We start from the raw sequence: 13,204 nt of genomic DNA on the forward strand, positions 1-13,204 counted from the left end.
GTGTTGGATTTGTGCAGGTTACGAATTCTACCAAAGGTCCTTTATCTGTTCTGTTTTGTTCTGACATGTTTTATTTTTGTTTTAGGATCTGAGTAAATCAACAAGCAAACAAAATTATTAAACTGGAATTAAGTTTGTAAATACCTATAAATTACTTAAGGGAAACATCCATATGATCGTGCTAGAAATTCAAAATTAAAGTTACACTGAGTAACTTTCTTGAGATACAATATCTCGCAGGGCTACCCCTGGGGTTGTGAAGCTTACATATTACCCCCTTGTTCAGGGCTGTGCCTGACTCCACAAACTAGAATGTAATGTTTTTATTTTATGAAGGTGAAAAACAGCAATAACTACAATGAAATCAGGAAAAAATACAAAGGTTAGTATAACACAAAGCCATATTTGTCATGTTATAAAATAGTATTTTATATTTGTTTACTTTATGTTATAAAAATATTACAAAAAGAATGAAAGTAAAGAGGAAAAATAAAGAAGCATAGGAAATGAAGGCAAGATGATATGCACAACATATAATGCCAGTCAGAAGAAAATAATACAACTCAAGAACCAGAAAAATTTTATCATACAGTCCAGCAATGATATCAATGGATTTTAAAGAAAATTGCAACACCCATTTAGTTTGTCTATATCTGAAAAACCTTAAACTACAGTTTAATTTTTATTTGGGAATATACTTCAATATGATTTAATTAACTGTTATATGAAAGAGAAACCACTTCTGGGGGGAAAACAAACTACTGATGTCTGTTCTATGCACAAAGTTTAGATTTAACTAAAGAGGGGTTTTTTAATGATTTAATTAAATGAATGCAAACTCTGTGTGGACACTCTTTTGTCATTTTAAACCTAGTTCACATTTAGCATGGGTCAGTAAATTTACAGGCACAAGTTAAACAAATATAAACAGTTTTCAACCAAAGCCCACAAAGGTATTTGGACCAGATTAACTAAAATAATTTAAAAACTGATTTTTGTTATAAACCAGTGCAACTTTTGTGTGTAGACAAGGCCTTAGCTCCTTCAACAATGCAAAAGTTTCACCAGATCCTACAACCCAAGCAAAAGCTTGGTGAACTTAGTGGGACCTTTTCCTGCATAAAGAGTACAGGATCAAGCCTTTGGGATAAAATGTAAAAGGATAAAAAAAAGAAAGGAGTATCCATGAAAGAAGGGGATTCACAGGCATGGCATACATGAGATGAATGGGCTAGTTTGGATTAAAGGATACCCCCTGGAATCACATGCAGTGGAAGGGATATTTTCAGGACAAGATTTCATAAATTTTGCAGCATAGTAGGATTGGAAACATAGTCAATTTAGATTCAGTAGAATGAAATCACAGACCAATATTTTAATGAACAGCTCACTCATTGGTTTATTTTAGAGACAAGAAGATAGATTTTAAAAGGGGGAAATATTGTATATATTGCATATATTCCATAATGTATGCAATAGCCAGTTCATTTAAACCCATGCACTAAAAACTACATTTTCCACACAATACAATTCACTTGCAAATTTAAAAAATAACTGAGAGAGATAAGACTTTAATGGGCAAACAGTTTCTTAAATTTTCTTTAAAATTTCAGTGATTTCTATAAAGAAAAGTGAAATAACCGAAAACATGTTCAGGAACATTTATCAGACATTCTCGTTTACTTATTTAAAATAAATAAAAACAGTCTGAGTATAAATTTAATTGGGTCACTTTCTTATTCTTCTAATACAGTAGTTTATCATTTCACTGGATGGACAAACTGGAAGTATAAGCAATAAAAACTAAAATATTTGGGGCATGTTGCAGGTAAAGGTGTGTTTTTACAGCACACACTCTCCCTTAAGCAGACTATTTATCATTCTTTGAAAAAGAGGACATGAAAAAACAATACTATGTGTGTGGCCTACATTACCTTCTCCTAATGCAGTAAATAAAGGTTTTTTTAAGAAAATCATGCAGTTTCTGCACCATTGATAATCTGACAATAACTATTTATTGAAGGTAAAATGCCCATTGTCTGCAGTCACTATTTGTTTTAATATATAATCTAGCTAACCAAATGATCTTTAAGCAATGTAGATAAGCAATGGCATGCAGAGGGTCACTTAAATGCCAATTTGACTGTTTCATAAACTCAGGCATTCTTTTCCCATGAGTCTAGTCTCAGCTACTTAAATGAAAGTAATATCCATTTACAAACTTTAGACCTGCCATAAAAAGGCTCTCTTCAGTGTCCAGCAAAGCTTTCAGGGCCCTAAGCCCAACAAAAGCTAATAATTAAAGCTTTTTTTTTTTTTCACCTCAATAAAGAGTGAAGTGGAGGCATAACTTAGGGTACATGAAAACAAACCTGGCCATAAAGATCTAATTGACAGGGAAGACTGGAAAACCAGAGAATCTCACTTATCATGAAGTGAATGGGATCAGACAAATTAGTATATAAACTGTACTTCTTTCTATACCTGCACACATACTACAGAATGATATATGCCACCTATCACAAAAATGAGGGTAAACAGGAGCTGCCTTAAATTACAGCTCTTCAACTAAAAACTGCTGAATATAGCTGTGCGAATATCTGATTTTTTGGTTCGGTAACTGAACCAAAAAAAAAAAAATTTGTTTTGAGTCAACTCGAAACAAAAAATTTTTAGTGAGCCAAAGAAATCTAAAAAATTTAGTTTTGTGCGTTGAGTTAAATGTTTCATTCAACACAAAACAAACCATTCATTTTGCAGGAGAACTTTTTTTGCCTTTTAAAAATAATTAAAATGCAAGTAAAATCTGAAATGAAGTCATTTCCAATCCAAATATCAAGATGTTTTGTTTTAACATTTTTGAAACAAAACATTTAGACTTTTTCTGAATTTTTGTTTATTATGGCATATTTGACATGAATTCAAGAAAGATTCAGTCAACCTGAACCTGCATTTTTTAGCTAAAAAAAATGTCATCCAAAAAATTGCACCCACCTCTTCTGTTGAATCTGAATTAATAAGCCCTGACCATAATACAAATAAAAGTCAGTCAATTCTTAGTACATAAATAAAGAAGATGGCTTAAATCTGGAATTGTTTACATTACATTTGTGGTATTTTCCATTGTTTGTTTTAAAATATTTTGATTAGATTATGTTTGGCTTTGTATGGACCAAATTCTACTCCAACAGAAGTGCTTCCAACTCCTGCTGAGTAAATGCCAGGGCTGAGTTTGGCACTATATGTTTAAAAAGTTGTAATTTAAAACTATTTTAATGAGATAAATAGCAAATTCAAATTATAGTTTGTTCTGAGATAAAAAGTTTGGATCTGAACTTCCCCAAAGTTCTAGGTGTTCAGATCCAGGGTTTTGAAGATGGCCTTAAGCTCACCTCAAACATGTCCTGTACTAATTTTTTCAACAATGTTTAAAATAACTGCAAAAATATATTGCATAACATTCATGTTCTAAAAGTTACTTGATCTCTGGAGTCCATGCGGACAGCAAAGACAGTGATTGCTGTAGCTGGAGATCTTCTTCTGATAACTTTTGCTGAACTTCAAATGGTTTAGCCTTTATGATTGCTTCTCCTTTCACTTGTAGTATGTCTGAGGATACAGCCTAAAAAGCAATAAAACTGAAGGGTAAAAACAATGTTATGAGAAACTAAATAAAATGGATTTTTTTCCATTAATGCTGAAGTACTCTGAACTCTGGCAATTCTGCACTTCAGAACAAACCATGGAAGACAGTTAAAGGTTGCTATAAATTAGAGTAGCTATAGTGGCTGCTGTAACTTACTCCATGTGTTACATCAGCTCTAGGGGAAATCCAGACTCTGGGAGGCACAAATTTGCCATGTTCCTCCCCAGGCAGCACTTTTTGAGGGTATGTCTACACTGAGATCGGATGCGTGCTTCCCAACATGGGTAGACAAATATGCTAGCTCTGCTTGAGCTAGCGCACTAAAAATAGCAGGGTGTAGGAGTGCGTGGCTCTCCCCCTATCCATCTCAAAGGTTGGCCATGCCCCCTCACTGTCACATATCTGCAAAGGCAATCTGAGTGGGGAAGTTAGCAGTCTATAGGCCCTGGCCCTCAGGCAGGGCAGAGCAAGCAGTCTAGGGTTTTAGGCTCTCAGGCAGGGCAGAGCACCAAAGAGTCTAGAGGCTCTGGCTCTCGAGTAAGGCAGAGCAGTAAATAGTTTAGGAGGGGTTGTCTGCAGGTCCCAGCTCCTGCAGCAAGCGGGAGTTATCTATCTACCCCGGTGGCTCCAGCCCAACTGAACTGCAGGGCTTGACTTTTATACTTCCTGTCCCACCTTTCTGCTTCCTGCAGGGTGAGTGTGGCCTGCCTGACTCCGCCCACTACAGGGTAGAGAGTGGTCCCTCCTGTCCATCCCAGAGGAAGGCCACGCCCCCTTGCAACAGAGGAGATTGCATAGAATACACATCCAAGGGATCCAGGCAGGTTTGTACTCAGGAGGCTGGCCCAAGCTGCCTCAGCTATGCTGGCAACAACCCTGTTGCCAACTCTGCCCGCACATTGACCCTAGTGACACCATCATTCACCTGCACATCTACTAATGTAATATATGCCATCATGTGCCAGCAATGCCCCTCTGCCATGTACATTGGCCAAACCGGACTGTCACTACGCAAAAGAATAAATGGACACAAATCAGATATAAAAAATGATAACATCCATAAATCAGTAGGAGAGCACTTCAATCTCCTAGGACACTCTGTAGCTGACTTGAAAGTTGCCATTCTTCAACAAAAAAACTTCAAAAACAGACTTCAGTGAGCAACTGCAGAGCTGGAACTCACATGCAAACTTGACACAATCAGACTGGGTCTGAATAGGGACTTGGAATGGGTAATAGGGACTTAATTACAAGAAGTAATTGTCACTGTTCACACATTCTCACCTTCTAATCAACGTTTTGAACAGGCCTTATCTACCCTAACTGAACTGACTTTGTTAGCACTTGCCCTCCCCATTGTTATGTTTCTTACCCTTGGATGTATATATATACACCTCTTATCTGTGATTTCCATTTCATGCATCTGACGAAGTGGGTTGCAGCCCACGAAAGCTTATGCCCGCAGAAATCTGTTAGTCTTTAAGGTGCTACAGGACTCTCGTTGTTTTTGCTGGCTATTTTCAGCATGCTAGCTCAAGCAAAGGTAGCACATGTCTGTCTACCCACACAGGAAGCATGCTCCAAGTTGCAATGTAGACATAACCAGAGAGGCACAACACAATCCACCTCTAAGACTTTAATTAATCAGACATACAAATGTTACCTCTAAAGATGATGTTACAGTTGTCCGTGATTCTTGTTTTCTCTCTACATCCTCTGAAATTTTAGGCACTGAAAAAGCTAGTACATTTGAGAGTGGAACATCTGAAGAAGAGAATTTTAATTTATATTCCTCCATTTCTGGAGAAGTAGGCATATCCTGTGAAAGTGGATGTAAAGATCCTGGTTCCTGAAAAGTGCTTGTTCCACTAAGTGATTCTTTTGTCTAGGAGGGGAAAAACAGTTAAAATTTTATTTTTTGTAGACATGACATATTAATACTTCTAATATGACTTCTCTGAAATATAGAATGTAAACACAAAATCATCAAAAGATCACTAAAATCCTAAAATTAATATTCAGATCAGTTCAAGGTATTTTACCTGGGAACATACCTATAAAATCATGATGATTTTTTATGTACACAAAAATGGAATTGCCAGGTTTAGGTTAAAAGTTCAGGACTTCTCAGGAGTCTTATTTTAGAAAGCTAGATCCTTCAAAACAATTCTTTTAAGAAACCAAATTCTTGTGATGTTTTCCCTCATTGCCCCTCACTATACGCTGACAGCAGAAAAGTTGCTAAATTCCTTACTAAAGCATTGATTAAAGGTACTACAGACAATCAGGATTCTACTAAAGTTCATTTAAATGCTTGCCCATGAAACCGAGGAGATTAAAGAAGTAGTAGAGTCAAGGAACTCATGAATGAAAGGAAAGAGGTAGCTAATATAACAGAAGAGAGGAACATCATCAATAGGGAGGCAAGGAAGAAAGAGACTCAATAAACTTACTAAGGCCCCAAAATCTCATCTCTTACTTGCGTCCTTAGGATTTTCACAGTTCATCTCTGGCTTAACCCATACAGCCAGTCATCCCCTGGACCTGATCTTTGGCCTAGATGTCAAGATAAAGGACATAACAAACCAGCCACTGTCTTGCACATACCATCACCTCATCAAAGTAGAGTTGGAGACCTTCCAGTGCCTAGGCAACCAAACAGACCAATTATCTTGATTCATACATGAAGACTCATGGACACCAACAAATTACAAAGCCTACTAAATGGTGACAGCACTCCAGTCATAGGATGAGGAGCTGAGGACCTGATGAATCACTACCATTCTATAGCCTCAACTGACATTTTTGCCCCCAAACGGCACTTTTTTCACCATCCCCACACAGATCTCCTTCGTTTTCTGACACCCTGCAGCAGATAAAGAGAGAAAGGCAGAAACTCAAGTGCTGAGGGTGGAAGAGAAAGGCTGATTCAGACAAGATGAAACACAATAATTCCTCAAAGGCTTTGCTGTGGCTGTATAACAGGCCAAAATAACTTTTCTTTAAGCCCTCCATCCAATATACCCACCATTCAATAGCCCACCTGCATTCCCAGAGTTGAAAACATTCACTGGACACTCTAAAAGAGTCTCAACCCAAGACTTGTGAATCTGACCCATGCCCTTCCTGTCTGGTGAAAGAGAATCATGAACAACCATTGCCACTCCTGACCAAAACAGATAACGCATCATTCAAAGAAGAACATAAGAATGGCCATACTGGGTCCAACAAATGGTCCATCTAGCCCAGTATCCAGTCTTCTCATAGTTGCCTGTTCACTTTCTCCACCCCATTCATGAATTTAGAAACTTCTATCATATATCCCTTTCGTCATCTCTTTTCTAAGCAGAACAGTCCCAGTCTTTTTAATCTCTCTTCATATGGAAGCTAATAATTTCTGTTGCTCTTCTTTGTACCTTTTCTAATTCTAATATATCTTTTTTGAGATGGGGAGACCAGAACTGCATGTAGTATTCAAGATGTGGGCATACCATGGATTTATATCCATGACATTATGACTGTGACATATTGATATTTTCTATTTTATTATCTATCCCTTTCCTAATGGTTCCTAACATTCTGGTCTGGTCTACACTGGCAATGGAGGTCAACATAACACCGCTTACATTGACCCCCTAAAGTATGCATCTCCACTGGCACGTAAGTTCTGTCTATTTAAAGCATGACAAAAGTTGACCTAATAAAACCACCTCTGCAAGTGGCGTAGCGCTGAATTCTAATTTGCATCAGTGTAGGCAGAGTGCAATGTAAATCGACGCCATTGGCCTCCGTGAGGTATCCCATAATGCCCCATTGTGACCTCTCTGGACATTCACGCTGTGCTGTAATGTGGTCACGTAAACAGGAGATAGCTCCTCCCCTCAAGCCCTGGGAAATTTTGAATGTCCATTTCCGGTTTAGACAGCGTGGAGAGAGCTTTGTAGCTGAACTCGTCAAGGCGACTGCATGGCCCAAACACGCTCCAGCTTGGAGTCAACCAGAGGTCTTGGATCTCATCAGACTATGGGGTGAAGAGTCTGTTCTGGCTCAACTCCAAGCCAGTAAAAGAAATTTATATATATATAAGAAGATATCTCACGGCATGCTGGAGAAGGGGCACAATAGGGACGCGCAGATGTGACGTTAAGATCAAAGAGCTGAGGCAAGCTTATCAGAAAACTAGAGAAGCTAACAGCCATTCTGGCTCCTCAACCAAATGATGCCGCTCTTACGAGGAGCTGCATGCAACTCTTGGCAGTGACCCCACCACTGTGCCACCACACAGCATCAATACCGCTGAAGAATCCCAGTCCAGGATAAATGAGGAGGACTCTGTGGACGAGGAGGATGAGGAGAGCAGGGTGTAGGAGAGCAGGGTATCCATTCTCCCTGAGAGCCAGGACCTGTTTGTTACCCCAGAGCAGTCCAGCCACATGCAAGACAGCGGGACTGATCGAGATGCAGGGGAAGGCACATCTGGTGAGTTTGTGTGGCAAATCTTTATTTTGTGGTTAAGTCCCCAGTCCAGCTTCTTAAAAGGAGTTTGTGTTTTTGAGGGGAGGGTCTTACTGAGAGGTGGCAAATGTCAGTGGAACTCCTGGAACAGACTATTTATGTGCAGAGGTATGCTCCGAGAATCTTCTGTGGATATCACAAGGAAACTTTCATGTAGATAATCTGTTAACCTTTGCAGAAGGTTTCTGGGAAGGGTAGCCTTATTTCTTACGCCACGGTAGGATACTTTTCCCCACCACTCTGCCATTAAATGAGCAGGAATCATCACAGAACACAGCATAGCAGCATTAAGGGCCAGGCCTGTACCCCAATGCTTGCAGCAAATCTTCCCTTCTGCCTACGTTACCCTCAGGAGACTGATATCACATATGGTCACCTAGGGAAGATGGCACAAGTTTAAAGTACCCGAACAATACAGTCACTCTGTTTTATTCCTCTGCCATGGACGGGGTCCCTGGGCACCTCCCCAAGACTATTCCTAGTCCTAGTACTGTTACAATCAGCATTATTGGTCGGGACACTGGTTGCCCTATGTTTTCTGCCGCTTCAATTCACCCGCAGTGTCCTCTAATCTGTTCTGCCCACCTCCTCCCAAACCGGTCTTTGGCATGTTACAGGGGAGCCCGGTGATCCCTCTCCTTGCTCAAGTGTGAACTGTGGATGTTAGTGCTAATGAAGTCTCTCTATAACAGATGCAAGGGCCCCTTACTTACCATGTCTGTAATGCCAGTCTGACTCTTCTGGATGGGGGATGGGAAATAAAAGCACAGCACAGACATACATTACTGGAGTTCATTGCAAAATCAGTTTTTCAATGCTTCCTGAAGCCGAAGCACTCTGTGGTTGGCTCTGAGCGTAGCGCTGGAATCTGGCTGCTCAAAATTTACAGCCAGCCTATCAGCCTCCAAGGCCCAACCCTGGGGGAACTTTTCCCCCTTCGTTTCACACAAATTATGGAGCACGCACAACGCAGATATAACTGATGGGACTCTTTTCACTGATGTCAAGCCTAGTAAGACATCTCCATCTGGCTTTTAAATGGTCAAATGCACATTCCACCACCATTCTGCACTTGCTGAGCCTGTTATTGAAATGCTCCTTCTCGCTGTCCAGGTGCCTGGTGTAGGGCTTCATTAGCAATGGGTAGGCAGGATCCCCCAGGATCACTATTGGCATTTCCACATCCCCAATGTTTATTTTTTGGTCAGGGAAAAAAGTGCCCGCCTGCATCTTATTGAACAGACCCAAGTTCCTAAAGATGCGCGCATCATGCACCTTTCCAGACCACCCTACATTGACGTCAGTGATCCACAAGGGCCTGTGACACCACTGAGAAGTATCCCTTCTGGTTTATGTACTCTGTGGCAAGGTGGTCAGGTGCTAGGATAGGGATATGCATGCCATCTATTGCCCCCCAAGGTTTGGAAACCCCATTGCGGCAAACCCGTCCACTATGTCCTGCACATTTCCCAAAGTCACCACCCTTCTTAGCAGAAGCCTATTGATGGCCCTGCACACTTGCATCACAGCAGTTCCAATGGTGGATTTACTGACTCCAAATTGATTCCCAACTGACCGGTAGCAGTCTGGAGTTGCCAGCTTCCACAGTGTGATGGCCACTTGCTCTCCACTGTCAGAGCTGCTCTCAAATGAGTATTCATGCGCTTCAGGGCTGGGGACAGCTCCATGCAAAGTTCAAAGAAAATAGCCTTTCGCATATGAAAGTTCTGCAGCCGCTGCTTATCATCCCACACCTTCATAACAATGCAATCCAACCAATCTGTGCTTGTTTCTCAGGACCAGAACCAGCACTCCACGGACTGAAGATGATGCATGACAGCCTGCAGCAAACAGGAAGTGTTCCGCTTTATGGCTTGTAACAGGGCAGCCTCAGTAACATCGCTATTTTCCATGCTGTGGCTCCTTTCTCGCCTTTGAAAATACTGCAGGATAAGCCGTGAGGTCTTTGTGATGCTCACAATGATAGTGCAGAGCTAAGCGGGCTCCATGTCTCTCCAGCCTCAGTGTGCACACGGCATAGAAAAACGGCAGGAAAAAGCGTTTGCAGTTTGTTTGGGACAGAAAAGGAGGGGGAGGGAGCATGTTGCATCATGGGAGGATGACAAGCTTCCCAAAAGCCTCTGCGTCTAGTTGCTCTGCGTGATAGCTACCCACAGTGCACTGCTTTGAATGTCAACCCAAGCATGGCGAGTGGGGACACAAGAGCACGGTGCAAAGAGCATGGTGTGATCACACTCTTGTGACTTCTAAAATTCGGTGAGTGAAAGTCGATTTAAAGAAAATCGACTTCAGTCTGCAATGTAGATATACCCTAAGTTAGCTTTTTTGACTGACATTGCACATTGAGCAAATGTTTTCAGAAAACTAGCCACAATGACTTCAAGGTCTTTTTCTTGAGTGGTAACAGGTAATTTAGATCCCATCATTTTGTATATATAGTTGGGATTACGTTTTTCAATGTGCATTACATAGCATTTATCAATATTGAATTTCATTTGCCATTTTGTTGCCCAATCACCCACTTTTGTGAGATCCCTTTGTAAATCTTTGCAATTCGCTTTGGAATTTTCCCTTCTTTCAAACATCAAATAGTTTGACCAACACTAAAGAAACCCACCCTGGATACTTCAGTCCTAGCCAACTACCACCCATTGTCAAACTTCCATTCCTGTGCAAGTTCATAGAGAAGCTAGCAAAAGGCCAATTACAAACTCATCTAATTAAAGCTAGCTATTCTAGACCTAGCACAATCTGGATTCAGGCCAGGGCATGGAACTGAAATCACTTTAGTGGTACTGGTGGATGATCTGCTGTCCATGGATAGAGGGCAGCCATCCATTTTCATCTTCCTAGACTTCTTTGCAGCATAGAACACTGCTGACCATGAAATACTGATGAATCACTTGAGAGAGGTGGCAAGGGTCCAGAGTAATGAACTAAAATGATTTAAATCCTTCTTAGTGGGATGCACCCAACAAATAATGATGGGAAACTGCATCTCCACCATTGCACCTTTTACCTGTAGAGTTCCACATGGATAGATTCTCCCCTCCAGTCCTTTTAATTATCCACACGCAGTCACTAGGAGGACTGGTCAAACAATATGGACTCAAATGCCAGCAATATGCAGATTACATACATCTCTATCTTCACCATATATGACCACCCCATTACCACCAAATGGCACAGTGCTTGAACCAGATCAGTTCACAGATGAAGAACAGCTGGCTGAAGCCAAGCCCAAGAAAGACAGAGGTGATGTAGGAGGGCAGATTAAAGTATTTTGAACAGTTTTCAGCCATGGTGCTGTCTCCTTTGGTGGAAGGCTCACATTCACAATTGATCAATTCCATAGGCTGGAAGTACTCCTGGATTTTTCACTGACACTGAGCTTTCACATAGCAGTATCTGCAAGTAACACATTCTACCATCTCCAGTTGGCTAGGTAAGTCTCTACCATCCTGGCAGATGAACTAAATTATTCATGCCTTGGTCACCTCTCAGGTGGACTACAACAATGAGATATACTTGGGCATGAAACCTTCAGTTCTTAGGAAAATCCTACTAGTACAAAATACTGCTGTAGGTCTCCTTCGTAACAGGCTAGTCTGAGCACATCAAATCTGTCCAACACTTGTTCCCCATATAATTTCAAATCAAGTTCAAGGTCTCAGTCCTGATCTTCAAAGTGCTTCATGGCCAGGAACTATGGTATATAAAAGACTACCTAAAGCACCAGGACAAAGATCGTTGTCGACAGCTACACTCCTCTAGCATAGTGAAACTCTCAACAACAAGAGCAAAAGCTCATCTGTGCAGAAGATAAAACTTTCTTCGGTAAGGAAGTGGATGGGGACTCCAAGACTGTGAAATGAACTTCCCGAGGATTAAGACCACCACAAACTTTACTGCTTTCCATTCCAAGTACAAGGCTCATTTCTTTGACTGTATGATGGGGTGTTCACCTCTACATCACTCCTGAAGGTGATAAAGTGGCTCAGAAGCAGCTAAGTAACTTTGTAGGCTGTACCTGGGGGAGAGTAAGACTTGATTATAAACGTTAATTGAAGATGAAGCCCAACTGGGTAGGAACAGGCTGGGCTTGTATAAAGCCAGGAAGCTGAGAGCATAAGGGGCTACAGAGAGAGAATCTGCAGTTACTCTCAGTGCACAGAGAGGTGAAAAGGAGGAAACTCATTGGGAAGCAGAATCTCTGGGATCCCAGCCCAGACAGAAGGATTATCCCAAAAGGGTTATGAGGAAGAAAGTCTGTGGAAGGCAGAATTGGAAGCAGCCCAGGGAAAGAGGAGCAAGGGTTGAGACTGTGCAAACCTTGGTTGCTGATTATAGGGTCTCTGGGCTGGAACCCAGAGTAGAATCAGGTGCAGATTTCCCTACCAGCCACTGGGAAATGGTGCAGGACTGGTGAAGACAGAAACCAGACAATGGGTCCAGAGAGACGTCAATACCCTGGAAGGGGAAAACTATATAGTGGCCTGGCCAGATGGCTCAGTCACAGAGAAAAGCATCCGAGTCCTGGAAAGCAAGAAGTGCCATGGGGTGAGCAAGCTATGGACAGGAGTGCTAGACCGGACAAGAGCTAATCCCCAGACCCAGCCAAGAAGAGATGCCATAGCAGTGGTGTAACGTTGTTAAACCCTACCTTCTCTCACATAGACAAACAGCAACAGGTTACAAAAAACAAAAAACAAAAAAACCACCACACCTTACGAAAACAAGACACTCCACTCTTACAGTCACCATGTCTCTTTAGCCAACACTAGACACAAAAACTCTCTCTAGCTTTTTCCAGGGTCCCATTGTGCCTACAGGCTCTACTTGGCTTTTTTTTTTTTTTTTACTTCTTTTCCTCTGCCTTTCTCTCTGTTCTTGTCTGTGACCCTCAGTCTAAGGCTATGTCTATACTACAGATTGTATCTTGCTGTTTTGGCTACCACTATGGCTGATACACAGGGGATTGAACCAGGGACCTCCAGATCTAAAAGCAGGAGGTGCTACAGC

At 41.3% G+C, this 13,204-nt stretch overlaps 1 protein-coding gene across 1 annotated transcript in view; it reads right to left on the reverse strand.

The window, feature by feature from the left end:
- The window catches only part of TTC6 (tetratricopeptide repeat domain 6), a 119,651-nt gene that overhangs the window by 88,636 nt on the left and 17,811 nt on the right, over positions 1–13,204 (reverse strand). Inside the window, exons 4-5 of the mRNA XM_067532243.1 lie at positions 5,310–5,531; positions 3,480–3,622 (exon numbers count right to left, since the gene is read on the reverse strand). Of these exons, the coding sequence (XP_067388344.1) occupies positions 3,480–3,622; positions 5,310–5,531 (365 nt within the window). The remainder of the gene's footprint in view (positions 1–3,479; positions 3,623–5,309; positions 5,532–13,204) is intronic.

The sequence above is a fragment of the Emydura macquarii genome, unplaced genomic scaffold, assembly GCF_026122565.2.
Source record: "Emydura macquarii macquarii isolate MOO-44397 ecotype Brisbane River unplaced genomic scaffold, CSIRO-AGI_Emac_v2 contig_374, whole genome shotgun sequence".
NCBI classification, from domain to species: Eukaryota; Metazoa; Chordata; order Testudines; family Chelidae; genus Emydura; species Emydura macquarii.